The sequence below is a fragment of the Oncorhynchus clarkii genome, chromosome 30 (assembly GCF_045791955.1).
Source record: "Oncorhynchus clarkii lewisi isolate Uvic-CL-2024 chromosome 30, UVic_Ocla_1.0, whole genome shotgun sequence".
Classification (NCBI taxonomy): domain Eukaryota; kingdom Metazoa; phylum Chordata; class Actinopteri; order Salmoniformes; family Salmonidae; genus Oncorhynchus; species Oncorhynchus clarkii.
The window spans coordinates 29,849,773-29,868,025 of NC_092176.1; the positions used below are offsets into that span (position 1 = coordinate 29,849,773).

General features: G+C 43.6%; 1 protein-coding gene across 1 annotated transcript; it reads right to left on the reverse strand.

Moving 5' to 3' along the window:
- Positions 1–580: 580 nt before the first annotated feature.
- Positions 581–16,700, reverse strand: LOC139389522 (coiled-coil domain-containing protein 183-like). Its single transcript, XM_071136341.1, has 13 exons — positions 16,601–16,700; positions 10,285–10,403; positions 8,503–8,670; positions 6,245–6,349; positions 5,600–5,727; positions 5,219–5,384; positions 3,757–3,811; positions 3,397–3,497; positions 2,499–2,659; positions 2,226–2,385; positions 1,101–1,226; positions 906–993; positions 581–711 (listed from the first exon to the last, which is right to left on the reverse strand). The coding sequence occupies exons 1-13, from the start codon at positions 16,698–16,700 to the stop codon at positions 581–583; spliced, it is 1,608 nt and encodes a 535-aa protein (XP_070992442.1).
- Positions 16,701–18,253: the final 1,553 nt, after the last annotated feature.

Genomic DNA, 18,253 nt, shown 5'->3' on the forward strand with positions numbered 1-18,253 from the left:
CTATAGCACTGATTGGTGCTAGAGCCACTACAGATCTGGGTTCGATCCCGGGCTGTGTTGCAGCCGCCCGGGACAGTGAGAACCATGAGGCGGCGCACAATTGGTCCAGCGTCGTCCGGGTAAGGGGAAGATTTGGCCGGCTGGGATATCTTTGTCCCATCGCACTCTAGCGACTCATTGTGGCGGCCGGGCGCATGCACGTTGGCTTCTGTCGCCAGCTGTACGGGGTTTCCTCCAAAACATTGGTGCGGCTGGCTTCCGGGTTAAGGGAGCAGTGTGTCAAGAAGCAGTGCGGCTTGGCAGGGTCGTGTTTCGGAGGACGTTTGGCTCTCAGTGATGGGACAGGACTATAACTACCATTTGGATATCACGAAAGGTGTCATTCTTTCTGGGGATGTATATGAACAGATTATAATATGATTTCATGTAGCTAAAACGCTGTCAGTTCCACTTTAATCATAGCAGTAACTAACTCCGGTATAAAGTAGACAAAAAAAGTAAAATCATACTATGAGCCTGTTTATTATTTCCTCAGGTTTACTCCCTGTAGGATATAGAGGGCCACAGCTGGAGCTTGTCTCTAGCTCTTTGTGTTGCTCTTCTGGGCTTTCTTCTTTGGCTGGTGCACCTCGATCAGCTGGATGCTGCGACGCTTGATCTCATCGCGAGACATGGAGCAGTCCTCCTCCTGACCGCGGAACTGGAATGTATCTGAGAGGGAGGAGAGGAGCAGTGAGGAGCAGGTGGAACCAGAGGTATTACACAGAATATGCAAACACCATTAGCCAAGCACTCAACAGCCATTATGGAAATGTACAGCAATGGCCTCCTGCTGTTAATAATAAGATTTTGTTTACAATATACTGAAAAACCATGCATAACCATACACCCCCAAAAAGGCATACCTTCTGAGGTACTGTCATACACAGGGCTGCTGGCCCTCTTGTAGTTCCTGGGCTCCATCATGGTGCTCTGCTCCAGGAAGCTCCACACCTGAGGTGAGCGGGGAGGGGGTGAGATCAGAGGGGAGAGATTCAGGCTCACAGAAAAGAGGTAGAGAGAGATGAGGGCTGAGGAAAGAAAGTAAACCAGTGTTTCACCTTCTCATGGTCAGCTGTGTTTTCCTCGGTCTTCTCTGAAGCTGTGGTCTGCAGTGTGGGCAGACGGGCGACGATTTCCCTCAGCTTCTCTATTGCATCCAGACCCCACAACTCCCTGGGAGAGTCCTATAACAAGACAGACATTTGGTTTAGAATCCTCTCTATTCCTGATTTAAATCACCAAGGGCTGGCATGTTTAATGAGAACGGTAGTAGTAAAGAACAGAGCCTCTGGCTGATAGGTGACCAGGGGTTTGTTTTTCATGGTGACCAAGAAAGGGCCAGATGAGACTGAACTGTCCATCTACAACTTGATTGGAGTCCAACTGTGGTTAATTCAATTGATTGGACATTATTTGAAAAGGCACACGCTTGTCTATATAAGGTCCCACAGGTTAGAGTGCATGTCAGAGCAAAAACCAAGCCACGAGGTCGAAGGAATTGTCCGTAGAGCTTCGAGGCAGGATTGTGTCGAGGCACAGACTAGTCAGGATCAAGGGAAAGATGAACGGAGCAAAGTACAGAGAGATCCTTAATGAAAACCTCCTCCAGAGCACTCAGGATCTCAGATTGGGGCGAAGGTTCACCTTCCAACAGGACAACGACCCTAAGCACACAGCCAAGACAACGCAGGAGTGGCTTAGGGACAAGTCTCTGAATGTTCTTGAGTGGCCCAGCCAGAGACTGGACTTGAACCCGATCAAACATCTCTGGAGAGACCTGAAAATAGCTGTGCAGAGATGCTCCCCATCCAATCTGACAGTGCTTGAAAGGATCTGCTGAGAAGAATGGGAGAAACTCCCCAAATACAGATGTGCCATGCTTGTAGCATCATAACCAAGAAGACTCGATACCGTAATCACTGCCGAAGGTGCTTCAACAAAGTACTGAGTAAAGGGTCTGAATACTTATGTAAATGTCATATTTCCATTTATTTATTTTTTATACATTTTCAAAAATCTAAAAACAATAACGGTTGTTTGCTTTGTAATTATGGGATTGAGGGTGAAAAAATGATTTAATAAATTTTAGAATAAAACTGTAACGTAACAAAATGTGGAACAAGTCAAGGGGTCTGAATACTTTCTGAATGCACTGGATATAAAGAAAGGGATAAAATGGCTACCTTCACTTGCACGCAGCTCATCCTGAAGAACAGGTTGTTGACACCCTTCTCCACCCCATGTAGCACTGATTGGGCCTTTCCAAGCTTGTCCTCCCAATGGCTGCAACGCTCCTCTTCCTGCTCAAGCTCCGCCTGCATTTCCTCCTTCAGCCGCTCAAACCTTTAGATAAACAGGCTGAGTCTGAGGCTCGAGATCTGAAGTCTCTTCAGATCTTTTCCTCTTTTTCCATGGATGACACAGGAGTACAACTCTTCTGTGTAGCTCTACTGTACCTGTCAGAGCTGGGCCCAGCGCTGAACTTGAGCTGGGCGTACTGGAGCTCCAAGGCAGCAAAGGTCTCCATGCTCTGCCTGACCAGCTCCTCACACTGGGTCATTTGGTTGTGCAGCTGCTCCCTGATGGCCTTCTGAGAGACCAGCCGTGTTTCCAGCTCCTACACAGAGGACAGAGAAACGGGTGAACAGGTGGACACATAGTCAGCTCAAAGAGACTACCAAGCACCTGACTGCCATGTTGACAGGATGCCCAACTCAAGTGCGGCAGCCCAGGAAGTCCACGTATATACAGTGGTACTTGGTGAGCAATTAGCCCTGACAAAGATCCAGTTTGGGGGAGAAACGTTGTCCTGTTAAACACTTTGAAGCCTTATACAAGTGTGGATTACATTTTTGTTCAGAGACTATCAGGCAAGTTACCAGTCTTGGGGTTTGTTTCACAACCTTTGTTTTTTCTGTAACAAGTGATCACGTTTTCATATGTGTAGTTTCATGCTATCACATGTTGCTTTACATGTTGTCACGTTATCCCATTAACTTCACATGAGAACGTGTTTTTGGAACACTTCACATGTTCACGTGAAATTCATGTGGTTTTCACGTAAGGTCTCAAACACATCAAACATCACATCAAAGTTTCCATGTGTTTAATACCATTCCAATTACTCTATTCCATTCATTATTATGAGCCGCCCCCCCCACTAGGCTCCTCTGACTGCAATATAACTCAATAAAATGAAACGCCTACATCAATGTGTCACGGGACATAAAGTGCTGTTTGCAACAGTGGCTTACATAAAAAGGTAAGATGAATAATAGGTAATGCGTTGCTTATTAGAGTGCTTATTAGATACTGCATATAATAGGGCTAAATGATCCACGTGGGCCACCATACCTGCAGATCAGTGCAGCTGAGAGCTTCTCTCAGAGCATCAATATCCTCCACCAGTTTGACTATGGACTGGGGAGTAGTGGAGACAGGGGCGGTCTGCTGGGCTGCAGGAGGAGAACACAACACAGACACACATCATTTCATCATCTCCCTGCTCAACATGGGGAAATAAAATGTGAGCACAAGAAAAATGGATATCGTATGTACGCATATTGCCTTTTCTCATGCAAATGATGTATGATTCAGAATATTATTGCCTTCAGGCTAGAGTACTATCTGGACATGGGTGATCTGGTGCTTAGTATTCACTGTATTTATTTGAATACATAAGTGTCTTTGGTGAACGATCCCCTGTCATAGTACCTCTGATATGAGCCGACTCTTCAGCCAGTCCCTCTCTGATAGTCCCTCTTCGAACCTGCAAAACAACAACGCTCATTGACTGCAATAGACATCCTTCTGGACCAGAGATGGGCAACTGGTCCCTCTTTTGTAAGCTTGCGGATCAATTCCGAATGTTTTATTTATTTAATTGTTTTACTCAGTCGGGGTCTCAACTTACTGTTGAGAGTTAGAATAGTATAATACACAAGTTACAATTTCGAAATTTGGTTGTGCATCAGCAGTTTTTCTCATCATGTCAGTCACTGACAGTCACTCAAGTAGCCCATGTCAGCTAACATTTTTTAGTTTGGTAAGTTAGTCTAGCTGCCAGTAGTAATCATGGTCGAATTACCGACCGGGGGCCTCCATTGATTTTGTTAACCACTCACTCAGATATTATATTAAAAACTGTTACTTTTTCTCTCCGCCCCATGGCAAAATGTCTAGAATTGAATGAAATGAATTATAAAATTGCAAAATCTGCTCACATGGCAAAATGTATAGAATTGCAGGAAATTAGCTCTAAAACGTATTTTCTCTTCGTTGTCAAGTGCGGGCCGCAAAAAAATTATTCTTGCAAGTTATCCCCAACAAAATGTTGCTTAGGGCCGGCTCAGACTGTATGTGTGGGTATGGATGTGGGTATGCAGACCCGTGAGTCACTGTGGCCCCTCATGATGAGTTCAGATTTTTTGTGGCCCCATCATAGTTGCCCATTCCAGCTCTTGACTAATGTGTTCTTTCACTTTAAATATTCCCTTTCAATCGCTCTTTCTTTTTCTAGCTCTCGGTTCCCCACAGGTCCCTCCCTCTCTCTCTCTCCCTCCCTCTTGTTCTCTCTGTTCCCCACAGACCCATCCCTCCCCCTTTCTCTCCCCCACAGGTCCCTGTCTCTCTCTCTCGCTCTCTCTCTCCCTCCCTCTTGTTCTCTCTGTTCCCCACAGACCCATCCCTCCCTCTTTCTCTCCCCACAGGTCTATCTCTCTCTCTCCCTCCCTCCCTCTTGTTCTCTGTTCCCCACAGACCCATCCCTCCCTCTTTCTCTCCCCACAGGTCCATCCCTCTCTCTCTCTCCCTCCCTCTTGTTCTCTGTTCCCCACAGACCCATTCCTCCCTCTTTCTCTCCCCACAGGTCTATCCCTCTCTCTCTCTCCCTCTTGTTCTCTGTTCCCCACAGACCCATCCCTCCCTCTTTCTCTCTCCACAGGTCCATCCCTCTGTCTCCCTCTCCCTTTTTCTTTCCCTATTGTCTCTTTCTCACTCTCTGTTCCCCATCCCTCTCTTTCTCCCTCTCTCTCTTGCTCTCGGTTCCCCACAGGCCCATCCCTCTCCCTACCTCCCTCCCTCCCTCTTTTCGCCCTCCCTCCCTCTCTTTCTCGCTCTCTGTTCCCCACAGGTCCAGCCCGCTCTCTCCCTCCCTCCCTCTGTCTCTCTCTCTCACCTGCTCTTTCAACTTCTGAGCTCCTTTGCTGCTTCGTCGCTCTCCCTCCCTCTCTCTCTCCAGCCGACCCTCCACCTCCTTCTCTTTCACTCCCCTCCTTTCACTCAACTCCTTCTCCATCATCCTGCGTTCCACCATTAGCTGTCTCTCCATCTGAACCAGCTGACTCAAGGCGAAAGACAGAGAGACATACACACATTCTACTAATGTAGTGTGAAAAGACATGCACACATCCTGGCCGGTATTCAAACGAGCCTTACCTTTTTTCTCTTATTTTTTTCCCATTCATACAAAGACATGTTACCGAAGATAATGTTATTCAAATGTAAACATCCCAAAATAGGCAAGTGGGGGCTAAAAGTTACTGGACCCCCAATTTGCCTTACCTTAGTGCAGTCCACAGCAGCCACTGCGGTGTGAGACATGTGGGCCACCTTTCCCAGCTCGGTCTGCCCGCTGACCACTGCGTTCTGCAGCTGATCCAGAGCCATGGGCATCTCACGCACCTCCTGAACCAGGAACAAACAACCCAACCCCAGGTTACATTGGAGCTAGATTTGTCTGTATCCCAAATGGCACCTATTCCCTACATAGTGCACCTGAGCCATATATTTAGAATGTTGAATATTGTTCTAATTCTAGACATTCAGTTGTAGCGTTGTTTAAATATTCCCTATGTAATGTTAATGAGCGCTAACATGGCTGCCATAGAACGTTGAAGTGTCATGTAAATGCGTCATAATCCAAAAACCGCATTGGCCCAACTATCTAAATAGATGGCTCTGTAGTGCACTACTTTTGACCATGGCCCATAAGGCTTTTGTCAAGGGAAGTGCACTGTGTAGGGAATAGGATGCCATTTGAGCCACTTTGCCAGTCCTACCTAGTCACACTGGTCTGTTGATCGGGATTACACTGACTGGAGTATATCTCCCAAAGAAAACTTGGATTCAATGTTAACAATTTTATTTAATTCAATGTCCACAAAGAAAGGCTGATATTTGTGAATGTAATAGTGTTACAGACCCGATGTAGGTGGTCGCAGACTCGCAGGTAGGTTTTTTGGATCCTCTCAGCCTCTGTGATTTTGATGGTCATCTTTTCTAGACTGTTCTCCAGCTCTCTCACACGCTGCCATGGAAGACAGAAATGTCAACAATAAAAAAAAACATATCAAGCCAATTACTGTGCAGTGTAAATGCTTGGATCCTAGACATCATTCACGTGGGTATCATAAGTCATGGTCACTCAATATCAACTTGCACAAGGCCATTCACACACCAACACCACAGTGCCTCTCCTCTTTCTAAATATTTTATTAAATTGTCCTGTATATGAAGTGTGTAAATACTATTTTTGTCTCTTGGTGTCTTTCCTACAAAAACAGTTTTTTTGTTGTCTATTACTGTTCTGTAATTTGTCATGTACAGTTGAAGTTGTAAGTTTACATACACCTTAGACAAATACATTTAAACTCATTTCACAATTTAATCCTAGTAAAAATTCCCTGTCTTAGATCAGTTAGGATCACCATTACATTTTAAGAATGCGAAATGTCAGAATAATAGAAAGAATGATTTATTTCAGCTTTTATTTCTTTCATCACATTTGCAATGGGTCAGAAGTTTACATACTCAATTAGTATTTGGTACCATTGCCTTTAAATTGTTTAACTTGGGTCAAACGTTTCGGGAAGCCTTCCACAAACTTCCCACAATAAGTTGGGTGAGTATTGGCCCATTCCTCCTGACAGAGCTGGTGTAACTGAGTCAGGTTTGTAGGCCTCCTTGTTCGCCCCTGCTTTTTCAGTTCTGCCGACAGATCTTCTATAGGATGAGATCAGGGCTTTGTGATGGCCACTCCAATACCTTGACTTTGTTGTCCTTAAGCCATTTTGCCACAACTTTTGAAGTATGCTTGGGGTCATTGTCCATTTGGAAGACCCATTTGCGACCAAGCTTTAACTTCCTGACTGATGTCTTGAGATGTTGCTTCAATATATCCACGTAATTTTCCTCCCTCATGATGCCATCTATTTTGTGAAGTGCACCAGTCCCTCCTGCAGCAAAGCACCCCCACAACATGATGCTGCCACCCCCGTGCTTCACGGTTAGGATGGTGTTCTTCGGCTTGCAAGCCTCCCCCTTTTTCCTTCAAACTTAACGATGGTCATTATGGCCAAACAGTTCTATTTTTGTTTCATCAGACCAGAGGACATTTCTCCAAAAAGTATGATCTTTGTCCCCATATGCAGTTGCAAACTGTAGTCTGGCTTTTTTTATGGCAGTTTTGGAGCAGTGGCTTCTTCCTTGCTGAGCTTCCTTTCCGGTTATGTCGATATAGGAATCATTTTACTATGGATATAGATACTTTTGTACCTGTTTCCTCCAGCATCTTCACAAGGTATTTTGCTGTTGTTCTGGGATTGATTTTCACTTTTCGCACCAAAGTCTCTAGGAGACAGAAGATGTCTCCTTCCTGAGCGGTATGACGGCTGCGTGGTCCCATGGTGTTTATACTTGCGTACTATTGTTTGTACAGATGAACGTGGTACCTTCAGGCATTTGGAAATTGCTCCCAAGGATGAACCAGACTTGTGGAGGTCTATTTTTTTTCTGAGGTCTTGGCTGATTTCTTTTGATTTTCCCATGATGTCAAGCAAAGAGGCACTGAGTTTGAAGGTAGGCCTTGAAATACATCCACAGGTACACCTCCAATTGACTCATGATGTCAATTAGCTTATCAGAAGCTTCTAAAGCCATGACATCATTTTCTGGAATTTTCCAAGCTGTTTAAAGGCACAGTCAACTTGGTGTATGTAAACTTCTGACCCACTGGAATTGTGATACAGTGAAATAATCTGTCTGTAAACAATTGTTGAAAAAATTGCTTGTGTCATGTAAACTTCTGACCCACTGGAATTGTGATATAGTGAAATAATCTGTCTGTAAACAATTGTTGAAAAAATTGCTTGTGTCATGCACAAAGTAGATGTGCTAAACGACTTTCCAAAACTATAGTTTGTTAACAAGAAATTTGTGGTTGTTGAAATGATTCCAACCTAAGTGTATGCAAACTTCTGACTTCAACTGTATTTGTACGTTTTATGTGGACCCTAGGAAGAGAAGTTACCGCATGCGCAGTAGCTAATGGGCATCTTAATAAACTGAACAGTTGTGTGAGTGGTGCTGTCCATGGTGCTAAACCTTGACATTTGCTTTCTTCTAAGTTTTTGGGGACAATTGAGTCTGTCAAATGACACCCTAACTATATAGTGGAGTCACCTGGTCGTAGTGCTGCTCGTCTCCGTCCTTATTGGAGTCCAGCTCCAGGGCTTTCATGGCCTGCTCCATCTCCAGCAGCTGAGACCCCTTGGCCCTCACAGAACACTGCAACCCGTTGTGCTGCTCTATCAGAGTACACCGCCTACGCTTCTCCCGCTCCACAATGCTCTACGCACAGAGATATGCAAGCATATTATGTACAAACCGGCATATACAACTGGGCTCTTCCAAAAATGTGATGCCTTCATACTAAGCTAATATTGTCTACGCACGCACAGGTCAAGCTTGCCACCTCTCTCTCTCTGCCTGAGTTGAAGTTAAACTGAACAAAAATATAAACACAGCATGCAAACATATTACAGTTACAATTCATATAAGGAATTCAGTCAATATAAATACTTATCCCTAATTATGGATATCACATGACAGGGAATACAAATACGCATCTGTTGATCACAGATACCTTTAAAAAAAAAAAGTAGGGGCCTGGATCAGAAAACCAGTCAGTGTCTGGTATGACCACCATTTGCCTCATGCAGCGCGATACATCTCCTTCGCATAGAGTTGATCAGGCTGTTGATTGTGGCCTGTGGAATGTTGTCCCACTCCTCTATGTGCAAAGTTGCTGGATATTGGCGGGAACTGGAACATGTTGTCATACACATTGACCAGAGCATCCCAAACTTGCTCAATGGGTAACATGTCTGGTGAGTATGCAGGCCATGGAATAACTGGGACATTTTCAGTTCCTGGAATTGTGTGAAGATCCTTGCGACATAAGACCATGCATTATCATGCTGAAACATGAAGTGATGGCGGCGGATGAATGGCACGACAATGGGCCTTAGGATCTTGTCACGGTATCTCTGTGCATTCAAATTGCCATCGTTAAAATGCAACTGTGTTCGTTGTCCGTAGTTTGTCTGCCCATACCATAATCCCATCGCCACCATGTGGCACTCTGTTCACAACGTTGACATTAGAAAACCGCTCGCCCACACGATGCCATACACGCTCTCTGCCCGGTACAGTTGAAACAGGAATTCCACCATGAAGATCACACTTCTCCAGCGTGCCAGTGGCCATCGAAGGTCAGAATTTGCCCAATGAAGTCAGTTACAACACCAAACTGCAGTCAGGTCAAGACCCTGGTAAGGACGACGAGAAGAGCTTCCCTGAGACGTTTCTGACAGTTTTGTGCAGAAAATAATCAGTTGTGCAAAACCACAGTTTCATCAGCTGTCTGGGTAGTTGGTCTCAGATGATACCGCAGGTGAAGAAACCAGATGTGGAGGTCTTGAGCTGCCATTGTTACATGTGGTCTGCGGTTGTGAGGCTATTGGGCTTACTGCCAAATTCTCTAAAATTACATTGGAGGTGGCTTATAGTAGGGAAATTAACATTATATTCTCTGGCAACAGCTCTGATGGACATTCCTTTCCTTCCTACTTGAGACATCTGTGGCTTTGTGCTGTGTGACAAAACTGCACATTTTAGAATGGCCTTTTATTGTACAAAAATGCAAGGTGTACCAGTGTAATGATCATGCTGTTTAATCAGCTTGTTGATATGCCACACCTGTCAGGTGGATGGATTATATTGGCAAAAGAGAAATGCTTACTAATAGGGATGTAAACAAATGTGTGCGAAAAATATATATATTTGAGAGAAATAAGCTTTTTGTGTGAATGGAACATTTCTGGGATCTTTTATTTCAGCTCATGAAACATGGGTCCAAAACTTTACATGTTGCGTTTATATTTTTGTTCAGTGTATATGTACCTCCATTGACAGTCCTGGCTTGGACAGTAACCTGCTCAGGGTCGTTCCACCACGTGGGGCTTTCTGATCATTCTCTAAAATCTCCTTGGCAGCACTGTACTCTGCCTGGGCCTGCCGCTCTGAACATCATATACAGGGAACAGAAGTCATTGAGAGAGGGGTGATTAATAAAATAATTGCAATCTATAGAGCATTTGTTTGGCAGTAGAGGATGCCTGGTTATTCTTTAAAAGTGCCTTCCTCACCATCTTAAATAAGCATGCACCATTCAAAAATGTAGAACCAGGAACAAATATAGACCTTGGTTCTCTCCAGGCCTGACTGCCCTTGACCAGCACAAAAACATCCTGTGGCATTCTGCATTAGCATCGAATAGCCCCCGTGATATGCAACTTGTCAGGGAAATTAGGAACAAATATACACAGGCAGTTAGGAAAGCTAAGGCTAGCTTTTTCAAGCAGAAATGTGCATCCTGTAGCACAAACTAAAAAAGTTCTGGGACACTGAAGTCCATGGAGAATAAGAGCACCTCCTCCCAGCTGCCCACTGCACTGAGGCTAGGAAACACTGTCTCCACCGATAAATCCACTATAATTGACAATTTCAATAAGCATTTTTCTACAGCTGGCCATGCTTTCCACCTGGCTACCCCTACACCGATCAACAGCCCTCCACCTCCCACAGCAACTCGCCCAAGCCTCCCCCATTTCTCCTTCACCCAAATCCAGATAGCTGATGTTCTGAAAGAGCTGCAAAATCTGGACCCCTTCAAATCAGCTGGGCTAGACAATCTGGACCCTCTCTTTCTAAAATGATCTGTCGAAATTGTTGCAACCCCTATTACTAGCCTGTTCAACCTCTCTTTCGTATCGTCTGAGATTCCCAAAGATTGGAAAGCTGCCGCGGTCATCCCCTTCTTCGAAGGGGGAGACACCTTAGACCCAAACTGCTACAGAACTATATCTATCCTACCCTGCCTTTCTAAGGTCTTCGAAAGTCACGTTAACAAACAGATTACCGACCATTTCGAATCCCACCGTACCTTCTCCGCTATGCAATCTGGTTTCAGAGCTGGTCATGGGTGCACCTCAGCCACGCTCAAGGTCCTAAACGATATAGAGGTCGACCGATTATGATTTTTCAACACCAATACCGATTATTGGAGGACCAAAAAAAGCCAATACCGATTAATCGGACGATTTTAAAAAATGTAAAAAAAGTATTTGTAATAATGACAATTACAACAATACTGAATGAACACTTATTTTAACTTAATATAATACATCAAAATAAATTTAGCCTCAAATAAAAATGAAATGTTCAATTTAGTTTAAATAATGCAAAAACAAAGTTTTGGAGAAGAAAGTAAAAGTGCAATATGTGCCATGTAAGAAAGCTAAAGTTTAAGTTCCTTGCTCAGAACATGAGAACATATGAAAGCTGGTGGTTCCTTTTAATATGAGTCTTCAATATTCCCAGGTAAGAACTTTTAGGTTGTAGATATTATAGGAATTATAGGACTATTTCGCTCTATACCATTTGTATTTCATTAACCTTTGACTATTGGATGTTCTTATAAGCACTTTAGTATTGCCAGTGTAACAGTATAGCTTCCGTCCCTCTCCTCGCTCCTACCTGGGCTCGAACCAGGAACACATCGACAACAGCCACCCTCGAAACAGCATTACCCATGCAGAGCAAGGGGAACAACCACTCCAAGTCTCAGAGTGAGTGACGTTTGGAACGCTATTAGAGCGCATCCCGCTAACTAGCTAGCCATTTCACATCAGATATAAAAGCCTAATCTCGGGTGTTGATAGGCTTGAAGTCATAAACAGCACAATGCTTGAAGCATTGTGAAGAGCTGCTGGCAAAACGCACGACAGTGCTGTTTGAATGAATGCTTACGAGCCTGTGAGGATTCTGTGTTATGCACTATAGCCCGTTACCATATATGTGATTGAATATTATCTGCTGTTGGCTTGTGTGGATGTATGTGGTATGCAACATAGCTGACTTGAGACATTGTTAACAGTTTCAGGGCCATGGGCCTTTCTCATGATGGAAAAATACAGAATAACATGAAGACAGGAACTGTGCATGAGTTGTGGGGGCACATTCAGAACGTAGTGTTGCGAGAACAAACGGTATTTTGTTAGATAACAAGAGCCAGGTGCCTGATAACTGTATATTCTACACAACTACAACGACTGACCGCTGAAGAGCCTAGGAGGCTGGGACCAGCCTGTGCGCCAACAATCAACGATAGGCTGGGTGAGTTTAAACCACGCCCAGTCTCTACTCTGACAGGCCGGCTCGGAAGCAGGAACTACTTCCGTCATCAGAGTATATTATAATATCTTTGTCAGGAACAAGTCAGTTCTCTGTTTTGCCCAGCGAGGTGTGACAGAGCCCGTATATACGAAAATTGCATTTACCACTTATTGCTTAGCTAATAAAAAATACATAGCATACAATGCGGTGGGTGACTCATTGTCATATTTATCCTGATACCAGATTAGATTAACGGAACCCTAACAAGCCTGCTGGTGCCTACCACCGCTCAGTCAGACTGCTCTATCAAATCATAGACTTAGTTAGAACATAATAACACACAGAAATACGAGCCTTTGGTCATTAATATGGTCGAATCCGGAAACTATCATCTCGAAAACAAGATGTTTATTCTTTCAGTGAAATACGGAACCGTTCCGTATTTTATCGAACGGGTGGCGTCCATAAGTGTAAATATTCCTGTTACATTGCACAACCTTCAATGTTATGTCATAATTACGTAAAATTCTGGCAAATTAGTTCGCAACGAGCCAGGCTGCCCAAACTGCTGCATATACCCTGACTCTGCGTGCAATGAACGCAAGAGAAGTGACACAATTTAACCTGGTTAATATTGCCTGCTAACCTGGATTTCTTTTAGCTAAATATGTAGGCTTAAAATATATACTTCTGTGATTTGATTTTAAGAAAGGCATTGATGTTTATGGTTAGGTACACATTGGAGTAATGACAGTCCTTTTTCACGAATACGCAACGCATCGATTATATGCAACGCAAGACATGCTAGATAAACTAGTAATATCATACCATGTGTAGTTAACTAGTGATTATGATTGATCTTTATAAGATAATTTTAATGCTAGCTAGCAACTTACCTTGGCTTACTGCATTTGCGTAACAGGCAGGCTCCTCGTGGAGTGCAATGTAATCAGGTGGTTAGAGCATTGGACTAGTTAACTGTAAGGTTGCAAGATTGAATCTCTGAGCTGACAAGGTAAAAATCTGTCGTTCTGCCCCTGAACAAGGTTGTTAACCCACTGTTCCTAGGCCATCATTGAAAATAAGAATGTGTTCTTAACTGACTTGCCTAGTTAAATAAAGATTAAATTAAGGTGTAAAATTATTATTATTTTTAAATCGGCCAAATCGGTGTCCAAAAATACCGATTTCCGATTGTTATGAAAACTTGAAATCGGCCCTAATTAAATCGGCCATTCTGATTAATCGGTCGACTTCTAATCATAACCGCCATCGATAAGAGAGATTACTTGGCAACCGTATTCATAGACCTGGCCAAGGCTTTCGACTCTTGTCAATCACCACATTCTTATCGGCAGACTCAACAGCCTTGGTTTCTCAAATGATTGCCTCGCCTGGTTCACCAACTACTTCTTTGATAGAGTTCAGTGAGTCAAATCGGAGGGCCTGTTGTCCGGACCTCTGGCAGTCTCTATGGGGGTGCCACAGGGTTCAATTCTCGGACCAACTCTTCTCTGTATACATCAATGATGACACTTGCTGCTGGTGATTATCTGATCCACATCTACGCAGACGACACCATTCTGTATACCTCTGGCCTTCCAGACGAGCTTCAATGCCATACAACTCTCCTTCTGTGACCCCCCAACTGCAAGTAAAACTAAATGCATGCTCTTCAACCGATCGCTGCCCGTCCGTCCAGCATCACGACTCTGGAAGGTTCTGACTTAGAATATGTGGACAACTACAAATACCTAGATGTCTGGTTACTGTAAACTCTCCTTCCAGACTCACATTAAGCATCTCCAATCAAAAATGACATCTAGAATCGGCTTCCTATTTCGCAACAAACCACTCATGCTGCCAAACATACCCTCGTAAAACTGACTATCCTACCAATCCTCGACTTCAGCAATGTCATTTACAAAATAGCCTCCAACACTCTACTCAACAAATTGGATGCAGTCTATCACAGTGCCATCCGTTTTGTCACCAAAGCCCCATATACTACCCACCACTGCAACCTGTACACTCTCGTTGGCTAGCTCTCGCTTCATACTCTTCACCAAACCCACTGGCTCCAGGTCATATACAAGCCTCTGCTAGGTAAAGCCCTGTAGCACGTGCTCCAGCAGTTATATCTCACTGGTCACCCCCAAAGCCAATTCTTCCTTTGGCTGCCTTTCCTTCCAGTTCTCTGCTGCCAATGACTGGAACAAACTGCAAAAATCACTGAAGCTGGAGACTCATATCTCCCTCACTAGCTTTAAGCACCCAGCTGTCAGAGCAACTCACAGATCACTGCACCTATACATAGCCCATCTGTAAATAGCCCATCCAACTACCTCATCCCCATACTGTATTTATTTATCTTGCTCCTTTGCACCCCAGTATCTCTACTTGCACATTCATCTTCTACACATCTACCATTCCAGTGTTTAATTGCTATATTGTAATTACTTTGCCACCATGGCCTATTTATTGCCTTTATTAACTCCCTTATCCTACCTCATTTGCACATGCTGTATATAGACTTTTTCTACTGTATTATTGACTGTATGTTTGTTTATTCTATGTGTAACTCTGTGTTGTTTTGTTTCGAACTGCTTTGCTTTATCTTGGCCAGGTCGCAGTTGCAAATGATAACTTGTTCTCAACTAGCCTACCTGGTTAAATAAAGGTGAAATAAAAATTGGAGTACATTTTATGCAGCCTATCATATATTTTGCAGTAAAAGTGTTTTAAGAATAATTTATTCAACTTTTATAGCGCCATTTATTACATACGGAATATCAAAGCACTTTAAAGCAACAGTAAAAAAGACAAGCAATTTAGAAAACATCATTCATGAGATGGAAGGTCATAACAGGACAGCTCAAAGACCGGCATCTGCGTCCAAACGCATCGTATGCAGCAAGAAAAAAACACTGTATCATCCGTGGACCGGTTCGTACCTAAAACATTCTCTATACAGTCAGTAAAGGCGTTGACTTCCTATTTAACTCAATTTAATGGCGAGAAGGCGGACAAAAATACGGAAATATGTGTCCCATGTTGCGTTCAGCCAATACAGTTGCAGCAGTCTGTCCTGGCTGAATGCAGGGTAGGGTGCAAGTCATCAGGAGGTAGCATTAGCATTGTTGTGGAAAATTGTGTTTTTCTAAAGAAAGTATTGCTATTTTCCCGCCATTAAATCTAGTTATGGATGAAAAACGATGCTTTTGCAGCCTGAATGGATGTTTTTGGTATTAACCGGTCTACGGGGACACGATTGTATTGCCGGCTGCATTGTTTGGGCTAATGAGACGGTCGGAAAGTTCATGACTTGAGTGGTGAAGCAACATCGGAAGGTGGTCAAAGGGGGAGCGCAATGGTCTCTGGAGCAAGTCCAGTGGCAGGCAGCCATTACGGTGCCTCGTCTGTGTTTGGCCTCCATATAGTTGGACTGATGAAGTTTGAGCTCAGCAACTGCAGGTCATGGACTCCGTTGTAGGTGTAGCAAACTAGCTAGGCTTCACTACTACCTAAATGAAACACCCACTTGGGTAGGGCTACGCCAGAAAGCACGCCACATTTCATGAACAATTCAATAGTAGCCTCGTTACTTGGTCCTTACTACAGTGAACACATCAGCCGTCTTCGGGCTTTTCTCCATCCTAAACCTCCGGACAGATGGCTGGCAATTCAAATCAAAACAATTGCCAGCGAACCAGCTAACACATTAGCTAGCTTGCCAACTTCAGTTTTGAAACTCCGTGGTGGATTCTGATATTAATTCGCTATATATGTATATTTTTAAAACAATGTTTGCAGGGGGGAAAATGACAAATGTATTAGAAATATTTCCAAAATGTACAGGCGCTCTTTGCCGATGCGACCTCATGGCAAACACGGAATCAATAATTGTGTCAAGGTGTGACTGATATATCGAATGCCTGGCTACAGTGGTTTAGAACCACTTAGTTATCGTTTGAATGTTTACACTAAACGTGCATGTATTATCCCTCAGAAATAGGCCTACCCGTGTACAAATAACTTTTACCTAATTGTTGTATGCGGAGTCGCTGTTCTTGCAGAGTCAGCATCGTTGGCTGCTCTGTATCCGCTGGCTGCATACTGCCTTGTCTTTTGCTGTACGACATTTGTGTTTTATCGTCGATTTTCAATAGGTTTCTGTCACGTAGTGATCTATATCATTCTATTGAGATGTCATAATAAAACATAAATACGTGTTTGATAACAGGCACGTGAAGTAGCCACACTAGGTGCGTTCGTAAATTCACTAACTACTCCGATTTCAGAGCACTCTCGAGTGCCAGGGCGCAGAATAACTAATGCATTTACAAACGCGCAGTAAACGTGGGCAAAAAAACGTCATTCAATTGTTGCCAAAAACACATTTACAGTCGCTCTAGAAAACATCCAAACCAGCTCTGCTAGGGCGAGTAGAATGGTCAGTGAGGTATTCTCGCATTTTTGTCTGGAAGTAGTTAGCAACCTAGCCAACATTTCAATAGTTTGGGTGCTACACTGCCATTGTGAGGTCAGAACGCTCTGATCAACCTGCCGAACGCTTCGAATTTACGAACAGACAATCTGACAACGTTTCGAATTTACGAACAGACAATCTGACAACGCTTTGAATTTACGAACAGACAATCTGACAACGCTTTGAATTTACGAACAGACAATCTGACAACGCTTTGAATTTACGAACAGAGAATCTGACAACGCTTTGAATTTACGAACAACCCAAAACAGACTCTGACACACTGGAAGAAATTTACGAAAGTACACTACTTCTTATTCATTTGTGTTATTGGAGTACGATTTGGGGCAGCCCAATTTCTCATTTGGGTCTCGAGCTAAAAAAGTTTAAGAACCCCTGGGCTAATGTAATGTAAACAGTAGCTCTAGTTTAGATCTCTGGACGGAGTTGCGTTTACAAAGCTATGTAAACTGCATCATCAAATGCTATGCTGTTATTGATCAACATAAATCAGTGCAATTTATTATATATATTTTTTTATTAACTTTAATTTAACATGGCAAGTAAGTTTAGAACAAATTATTATTTACAATGACGGCCTAATCCCAACGACGCTGGGCCAATTGTGGGCCACCCTATGTGACTCCCAATCACGGCCGGTTGTGATACAGCCTGGAATGGAACCAAGGTCTGTAGTGATGCCTCTAGCACTGAGATGCAGTGCCTTAGACATCTGCGCCACTCGGGAACCCTGAATGGGTGGTCTGAGCCCTGAATGCTGATTGGCTGAAAGCCAGGTATGACAAATTAATTTGCACTGTTGTAATTTCCTTAGTAACCAGTTTATAATAGCAATAAGGCAGCTCGGGGGCTAGTGGTATATGGTCAATATACCACGGCTAATGGCTGTATCCAGACACTCCATGTTGCGTCGTACATAAGAACAGCCATTAGCCGTGATATATTGGCCTCAAACCACACCTCCTTGGGTCTTATTGCTTAATTATAAACCAGGTGGTTTCAGCACTGAATGCCTGACTGGTTCCCTGGTTCTGATGAAACAAAGATTGAACTCTTTGGCTTGAATGCCAAGCATCACATTTGGAGGAAACCTAGCACCATCTCTACTGTGAAGCATGGTGATGGCAGCATCATGCTGTGGAGATGTTTTTCACTGCAGGGACTGGGAGACTAGTCAGGATTGAG